Below are 9,249 nucleotides of genomic sequence, written 5' to 3'. Positions count from 1 at the left end.
AATGAAAAATTTAGAAGAAAAGCAGATCAAATATTTTTCTGATTTATTGATAGAGCATGAGTTCTTAATCGAAGAAGGGATAAAGGCAATCATAAAAGACAAAATAGCTAATTTTGATGACATAAAACTGAAGAACTTTTGCATGAAGAAAATTAATATATTTAGTATAAGAAGGAAAACAATAAACTAGAAAATATATTAATTAAATTTGTCAGATTTTTTAAATATTCAAGATAAATAGAAAACAAAATTATATAGGATCAAAAATCATTCCCCAAAGGATCAGTGGTCAAAGAATATGAATAACTGGTTTTCAAACAGCATATGAAAGAATGCTTCAAATCACTAATAATAGGAAAAATGCAAATCAAAACACCCCAAGGTTTTATCTCATAGCTAAGGAATTGACAGAGATAGCAAAAGTCAATATTGGAGAAGTTGTGGAAGGAAAGCTTGGTGAAACTTTGAATTCATGCAATCATTATGGAAAGTAATCTAGAATAATGCAAATAAAGTGGTTGAAATGTCTCTACACTTTGACCCAGAGATTCTACTGCTATGTATGTAATGTACATACCCCAAGGGTGTCATTGATCAAAGCAAAGCTTTATATCCAACAAAATATTTATAGCAACATTTCTATGTCAACAGGAAACTGAAAACAAAATGGATCCCCACCAATTGGGAATGGCTAAACAAACTGTAGTACCTGTATTTAATGCAATATTACTGTACTGAAGTAAATAATGAATATAATAATTAGAGAAGCCTAGAAAGACCAATATGAACTAAGTGAAGCAAATAAAGCCAAGAAAACAGCATTCATAATATCTACAACATTATAAATGGCAACAAAACAACCACCACAACAAAAAAAATGCTGCTTAATTACAAAGAATAAACTTGGTCTGGGGCAGCTGGGTATCTCAGTGGATTGAGAGCCAAGCCTAGAGTTGGGAAGTCCTAGGTTCAAATATGGCCTCAGCCACTTCCTAGCTGTGTGACCCTGGGCAAGTCACTTGACCCCCATTGCCTAGCCCTTACCACTCTTCTGCCTTGGAGCCAATACACAGTATTGACTCCAAGACAGAAGGTAAGGGTTTAAAAAAAATTAAAAAAAAAAAAAAAGAATAAACTTGGCCCCAAAAAAGAGATATAAGAAGAGAAAGGAGGAGAAAGAGGTTTATGGGGGTAGAACTACAGTATAAGGTGTTTTTTTTTAATTGGTGTTTTGTCAAATTTGTTTTCTCCCTTTTTTCTTTTGCTTAAAATCTGTTAGTTTCTACACTCTGGAACAGGGAAAGGGAAAGGCTATAGATAAAAATTTGGAAAATTTTTAAAAATGTCAATAAAAACTTAGGAAAAAAAGGACATTCCTGTCCCACAGGGCACCCCTACAACACTAAGGAGATTTAATCTTACTCAGGAAACCTAATTTGCCAAAGCATGGGAGTTGGGAGTGGGAGTTGTCTCAGCTGATAAAAGCTTCATTTTGAAAAAAAGAATACATAGAATTTGGTAATTAATTGGATATGAGCAATGAGTCAAATGTGATTTCAGATATTTGAATCCAAGCAACTAGGAAAATGTTGGTGCTGCTGACAAAAACATAGAGGTTACATGGGGAGAAATTAGTTTCCTTCTATCAAGGGAATATAGGATAGTTGTGAAAAGAAATGAAGGGATTTATTGGAGAAGGATAAGGGCAAAAGCTCCTTCTATTATTTTTTCTTCAAGATTTAAGAGAAAGAGAGAAGAATCAGTTGCCTACCCAAAGTCCCACTTTTAAATATTTGAATTCCCTTTTTTTCCCTACCACTGATTTAGTAATAAATTAATTTACTCATAGGCTTAATCTGCCCCCCCCCCAAAGCAGAAGAAAATTGCCTTGTCACTCCAAGTCCCACCTTAAAAAGTATAAACTTCCTATTCTTTGTCCTACAACCATTTGTCTTTATTGTTCTACCTGGATGCTAATACTTAGGTACTTAAACAGATTTTCTGTTTTTTCAAACATTAGGCTGTCTCAATAACTGATACCTACTCTTTCTTCCTATTCCCTTTCACCAGTGCCTTTTCACTTGATGATGCAAAGCACGTGAAATCAAAAAAGACAATAAACATTTATAGAAGATAATAATGAAGAATCAATTAACAAATGTTTATTAAGTGCTTGTTATGACAGGCACTATCTAGAGGCACTGGGAATGCAAAGTACAAAAAGGAAACAGTCTCTGCCATCAATTTACATTCTCTGGAAGAGACCATGTGCACATGTATAAGTAAGTATATGAAGACTAATACAAAGCAATTTAGGGGGAAGGCATAGCAGCTAGATCATCAGAAAATATTTCAAATAGTTGATGACCTCTGAACTTAGCTTTGAAGGAAGCTAAGAATTCTAAGAAGCAAAGGTGAAGAAAAAGTGACTATCAGCTATACTGGATACATATATGGGACAGCCTGTTCAAAAGCATAGAGACAAGAGATCAAATATCTTGGTGAGAAAGAACACTGCCAGTTTGACTAAAATAATAAGTATATGGAAGGGGTATATTTCAACTCCATGGAAAAAAAAAATCCCTACCTTTATCAGGTAACCCTTAGCTTCTTCCTCTCTCTTCCCACTTTCCTGCATTTGTGTGTGTGTGTGTGTGTGTGTGTGTGTGTGTGTGTGTGTCTTCCCCCATTAGATTGTAAGCTTCTTGAGTGCAAGAACCCTGTTTTTATTAATTGTATCGCTGGTCTCTAGCACAGTGTGTACTTAATAAATGTTTATTGGATTGAAGTACTATATAATAAGGCAGGAAAGGTAGTTTGGAACCAAGTTGTGAAAGTTGTTTGAATTTGATTGTAGAGCCAACAGAGACCCTTTGGAATTTCTTGAGTATAGTGACTTGGTTGTACCTATGGACAATCATTTTGGCCCTCCTTTGGGAAATGAACTGGAGGAGGGACTTGAGGCATGGAAACCAATTAGCTAGCTACTGAAATGCAGTGGTGGCTCTGTCAGTGGAGAGAAATGGATTGAAATAAAAATCTTTTTTGTTTCTTTTTGTATCCCCAGCACTTAGCACAGTGCACGGCACATAGTAGGCACTTAATATTTATGGCCTAAGGCATGGTGGAGGTGAAATTCAGAAGATTTGGCAAATGATTTCATATAGGAGGGAAAAGGAAAGAGGGGAGGATGTTACTGAAACTAAGAACCCAGGCAATCAACTGTAAAGATGTCCAGGCCTTTGACAGAAGTTGAATCAGTTAATATTCCTGGGATGAATGACCCGGGAATGGGGCTCAGGAAAGTACAGGTTGGATATGTAGATTTACATAATCATTGAACTCTTGGGTAGATGAGAATCCTCACTAGTGGATGTAGAACAATCCCAGGACAGAACATCCAGCGACCTACAAGGCTGGGAACCAACAAGGAAGATATTGGTCTCTTTGGGGGGGGGGGGGGGGAGACAGGGGCGTGTTTCCCTCACCTCCATAGAATATCCCTGAAAAAGAATTTATCCAAGTGTCAAAAACTGCAGATAAAGCAGAGGGATTAAAGATGAGGCCACTGGATTTAGCTGGTATGAAATCAATGTAAAGATCAATGTGAAGAAAACTATATCAAGTCCTTAAACACAAGAGACTAAAACCACGGGGAAGCTTCTAGATAAGGCTATCCATCTCATTCCCTCAATTCTCTCTTTCAGGGAAATGTCGCGAGGAAACCCAGATCCCGCGCGTTTTAGCCTAGCAGTCTACATGAGGGTCGCGGAACTTAGCAGAAGGAGGAGCTCTGGGCCCCTCCTCCCTCCCGTTCTTGGGCCTTCCAAGATCTCGAGAGACGGAGCGGGGGTTGGGCGGGGGGGGGAGGAGAAGCATATTTCTCGCGAGCTTTCAAGACGCACATGCGCAGGGACGGCGTGAGCGCGTGTGCTGCGTGTCTGAGGCACTGAGGGGGCGGGGGCAGGATCAGGATCTGGGGGAGGGAGAAGCCCCTTGGCCCGAGAGTTACGGAAACCTGCGAGGAAGCGTGGCCCTTTCGCCACAGTCCAGTTGTTCCCGATGCCCAGCGCAAGCCGCCAGAGTCAGGAGAAGCCGCGGGAGATCATGGAGGCGGCGGAAGTGGGTGCCCTTCTTCCCTGGGGCCGGGAGGAATGGTCACCTGGGCGGACCTGCTTTAAGGGGTGGGGGAAATGCGGGAGCCCGGGCCCTGCCCTACATGGCCATCGTGGAGCCTAGACCAGGGCAGGCCTTTGGGCCTGCGGGCTTGGGTAATCTCAATGACCCCCGTCTCTCGACGAGTCTGAGACCTGTACGATCCCGCCTTAACACGTGTGTGCGTGCGTGGGGGGAATCTTTACAGAATGACCGCTGTCCGTGGTGGTGGTGGGGTCTTTAAACCTCCCCCCTATACACTCATAGAGGGGTCCTTAATTCACAGCAAATACTCTGGGGTTCTTACCCCCCCAACACATCGGGGTCCTAAATCCACCCCCCCCCCATATACAAAACACACTCCCATACCCACGTTATTTTAAAAAACGAAATGTAAGTGTCTGTAGCTCTGGGTTAGTTCCGTGCTTACCTCTTAGGCCTCACCACCCACGCCCCAGACCCATAAAAGTGTCACTGTTGGCGAGGAGGTAACTTTTTCGTCCTAAGTGCATCAGAAAGTCAGCTCTTGAAGCTGTACTAAGTACTTTTGGTTATTTTTTTTTAGAAAGGTAATTTTAACTTTCACACCCATAATTTCAATTTCTCCAAGACCTGGTGCAGCTGTTAATTTCATTTTACTAGCCTGAAAACTGAGATTAAAGATTTAGCCTAATGTTGATGTTTGTGGTAGGAACACACCAGTTGTAAAATTAAAAAGATTTAAAGGAGACTGGCAATCCCTCAAGCAGCTTTGTGCTAATATTAGGGCATCTTAATCTTTTTTCCTGTTCTCATACGGAATTCTGAATAGAAAATAAAATGAATATATTATTTTTGTCATTCACAAAGTGTGACTGAGCAAGGCATTTAATCTCTCAGCCTCAATTTTTTTCATCCTTTAGCAGATGAAATGAGGATAGTAGCACCTACCTCAGGTTTTTTGTGGGGATCATAGGTGACATGCAAAGTGACTTTTAAAAATATTTGTAAATGCTAGCTATTATTAATAAATGTCACTGGTATTAGATGTTTTATGTTCATATGATATAAAGATAAGCCATATCACTTTCTAAATAGGACATTTGTATAAATTTAGCCTTTTCCTTTATTACTAAATCTCAGTTCCCTTAGGGTTATAAATATTTGAATGAAAAGTGACACTTAAATCTATTTTTAGATTCCATATATAACATTAACCCTAGCACAGTGCCACATAGTAGATGTTTAATAAATACTGACTTGGCCTGTATGTGGAATAGAGTTCTTAAAGTATGAAGCTATTACAGGCATAGGAAGACTCCATGAAGTCATTTAATCTCTATGTATCTCGTTTTCCTCATCCATTAAATGAGTATTTGTACAACCTATTTCACATTGTTGTGAGGAGAATGCTTTAAAGTTTACAAGTACTATGTAAATGGGAGCTGCTGTTATCTATAATAATTTCTTGATGAAACACTCCAGTTCACTCTACTCCCAGATGCCTATAGAGAGATCTGTGACTACTTAACTCAAATTCACCTGCAACATTGATGTATGTAGTTTTGATGCCTGTGAAAATGAAAGGTTTAAATTATCTTTTTAAGCATTGTAGTTTCATAGATGCACATAGTCCAGATTAATTTCTTTACTTAAAATTTAAGGTCTATGAAGATAGAAGGGAGAAATTTATAATACACCGTGTTCTATCTGATAGCTAGAATGTGTAGACAGAAATTGATGGATTACATCAGAAATACTACTTACACTGTCACACATCTAAAGAAAATGTCCTTTTGATTTTGAGATATTACTTTGAGTTAATGATACAGCCTTGCAAATACCACAAGTTTAGGCATAAGGTTGAAATAACTTGCTTCTGTGAAAAGGCCATTTTAAATACAAATTAATGAGATATTTTTTTGATGATGTTTAAGTGGAAAGTTATATGTTAAAACATGTCAGATCTCAAGCCTAAATAGAATTCTGAAACAAAATAATTTCCTTCAAAATGGGTTCCAAGTCTTAATATTCCTGGAATAAGAAGAAGCTGCTAAGATTCTAATCTAGCCAGTCTAGTCTGTGCTATTTGTCTTTATCTCTGGACTTAATGTATTTTACTTCTTTGAAATAATGTGGCATATTTTTGAAAAAACATTAAAATATATAAATTTATAATTGGGACAGTGGTTCAAGAATTAGAGTTGGAATCAGGAAGACTTGATATTCAAATCCTGCTTCAAACAGTAGCTATGTAGCTCTGGACAAGATATTTAATCTCTCAGACTTAATTTTCTCATCTGTAAAATAAAGATAATAATAACATGCCTCAGAACTGTTGTGAGGATCAAAGATAAATTGATTTGGAAATCTTAAAGCATATATAAATGGGAACCTTTTAATAAATGTTTGTTTAAAATATTAGTTGATATATATGTTCTAATGTTAAAGAGACATACCATGTCCCTTTCTGAACAGGACATGTATGTTGACTTAGCCTTTCTTTTATTACATATCTCAGTTCCCTTAGGATTGTGAGTATCTAAATCAAATTGGTACTAAATGTTAACTATTACTATGTTCATAATTGTTTTCTATATTAACTTACTGTATATGACTTGTTATCAATATAAAGACATAATATGTAAAATCTTTTTAAAATTTAGGATTATGCTAAAGAAAGATATGGAATATCTTCAATGATACAATCACAAGAGAAACCAGGTTAGTTGCTATTTTTCAAGGAGGTTAAACTTTTTTCTGTCTAATGCCAAGAAATTTTTTGATATAATGAAAAGAATGTTGAGTTTATAGTCACAAAACCCAAGTTCAAATTTATTCTTTCCCTAGTTATGTGACTTCAGAAAGCCACTTTCTCTGGGCCTCAATTTCCTCATCTTTTTCTCAAAAAAAAAAAGGGGGGGGGGGATTGGACTAGAAACCAGACAACTAAGCCACATATAAGGATTCCTATAGGCACATATAGACTTATAAAATCATGAAATAACATCATATGTTTTGTTGTATTTTTTTTTTAATTTTGTTAACTATTTCCCAGTTATATTTTAATCTGGGTTGGACAGCATTCATAAGTGTGGCAGGTTTGACACCTGGAATAAATGATCTTTTATACAGTTCATTCAAGTGGAAGATCTACAATTCTTACTAGAAGTTCCTCTAGAAAGAGGCCTAACTGGAATTTGTGAATCATACTGTATCTATCATATCTTATTGAAAAGATTTTATAATCTTGTCTCTGATTTAAAATAAGAGTGAAAATAAAGCCTCACTTGCAGAAACAGTTGACATTTCAAATAAGAACTTGGAGAATATTGTTAAATTATAAGAAAAACAGTAGATATCCATTTACTTTGAATTTTGTACAAAGCTTTGCTTACTCTTTAGGCACATTCCTCTTTAGGTACAATTATGATTGCTTTTGTCTACTTTTAATTTACTAAATCTTTCCTATATTTATTTCCCTAATCATGATTATTTCATTTTCTTTGGATTCTGCTTTTTCTACAATTTTTTTTGTTTCTCTTCCTTTGCTCATTCCTCATTATTAATTAATTCTTTTGCTTGATGTGCAGATTTACATCTTTTTATTTTTGTGAAACTAAAACTTCTACTAAACCTTTAAATAACTGAAAGCTTCAAAAAAGGGAACTGCCTAAGAAGTTGTACTTTTAGAATATAGTACATTCATGATTCTGTTTATATCCTTTTGAACTTAATACTCTGTTCACTAACATAAATTCACTTTACCTTCCAAATTTACTTAATCCTACAGTGTACCTGATATAGCAAATCAATAAAATAATTCACTATGCTGGTTTTATATTTTCTAAAATCATAGGATCATATAATTTTTTTTTTAACACTTAGCTTCTGTTGATTCCAAGGCAGAAGAGTGGTGAGGGCTAGGCAATGGGGGTTAAGTGACTTGCCCAGAGTCACACAGCTGGGAAGTATCTGAGGCCAGATTTGAACATAGGATCTCCCATCTCTAGACCTGGCTCTCAGTCCACTGAGCTATCCAACTGCCCCCTGAATCATAAAGTCTTAAGTTGGGAATAGACCTCATTTCATCTGATTCAACCTTAATTTTTAATACAATCTCAGATGCAGCTTTATACACTTGCTACTTTAGTTTTCCCAAATTCATATATTAATATAGTTGGAATTTTAGGAGAAGGAAGGATCATAACTTCTGTTTCCAACATAACAAAATCTAGGAATTTTCAGTTTCTAGGACTATCAAGGTTATTCAGAATTCTCTTTAAGTGATTCATTCTGAATTGTTTTGGCTTTGTGTCTCATCCTTCTGGCTTCCCAATCATTACTCTTCCAACTTTAGTCTTCTTGTAACTTTTTCTTTTGAGTTACATAAATTTTTTTCTAGTAAGAGGTTATACTACTTTTCCTTTCTTCCCTTTCTTTTCTCCTAATGACTGAATCTGCACAAAGGAAAAAAGATGTTCCATTTGACTTGGAAATAGATTTGATCTCAAGTCTAGTTCTAAAAAATGTTGTTTTGACACACATATATGTGTCCTTTTTCACTTTTGGTTATGAAAATTATTCATCTCTTAAAAAATTACCTTTTCTCTTGTGTATCTTGCTTCCTTGTATGAGTGTATTTTATGCAAGAGTCATAATTACACACAGCTAGATCAGCTTCTTCATTTTCAGATAATGAAACTGAGGCCAAGAGAGGTAAAATGATTTGTTCAAGGTCATAAGATGGCAGAGACAGTATTTCAACACTTAAATGGTGCCAAATCTAGGGCTTTTTATTCTGTGCCAGAATATCTCCAAAAGCAGGGGAAAATCATAAAGTATATTTGTTCTAAAATATGAGATTTGTTCTTATTGATATGTACTCTGTTGGAAAGAGTGTAGCTTTGTAATTACAGTTTCTGTGTTGTACATGACATTGATTGCTTCTCGGGCAATATAATGAACCTTTGAGAATAAGGATCCTCTTCACAAGTATGATTTGATCCAATCAAAGAGTATTATCCCTGTTTTCTTGCTTAATTTTCTCTTTCTAGATTAACATTAGTAGTCTCCTTTTGCCATTGTATTTGAAAGAAGATACTACCTAAAAAC

General features: G+C 36.2%; 1 protein-coding gene across 2 annotated transcripts in view; it reads left to right on the top strand.

Moving 5' to 3' along the window:
* Positions 1–3,877: 3,877 nt before the first annotated feature.
* Positions 3,878–9,249, top strand: part of DARS1 (aspartyl-tRNA synthetase 1) — an 81,711-nt gene continuing 76,339 nt past the window's right edge. The window contains exons 1-2 of one of the 2 annotated variants that reach the window (XM_007494108.3): positions 3,878–4,122; positions 6,801–6,858. In XM_007494108.3, the coding sequence (XP_007494170.1) occupies positions 4,063–4,122; positions 6,801–6,858 (118 nt within the window). In that variant the 5' untranslated portion in view covers positions 3,878–4,062. The remainder of the gene's footprint in view (positions 4,123–6,800; positions 6,859–9,249) is intronic. The other variant, XM_016433612.2, reaches the window with a different exon arrangement.

This window comes from Monodelphis domestica, chromosome 4 (genome assembly GCF_027887165.1).
Source record: "Monodelphis domestica isolate mMonDom1 chromosome 4, mMonDom1.pri, whole genome shotgun sequence".
Lineage (NCBI taxonomy): Eukaryota > Metazoa > Chordata > Mammalia > Didelphimorphia > Didelphidae > Monodelphis > Monodelphis domestica.
This window is presented reverse-complemented; position numbering and strand designations above follow the sequence as displayed.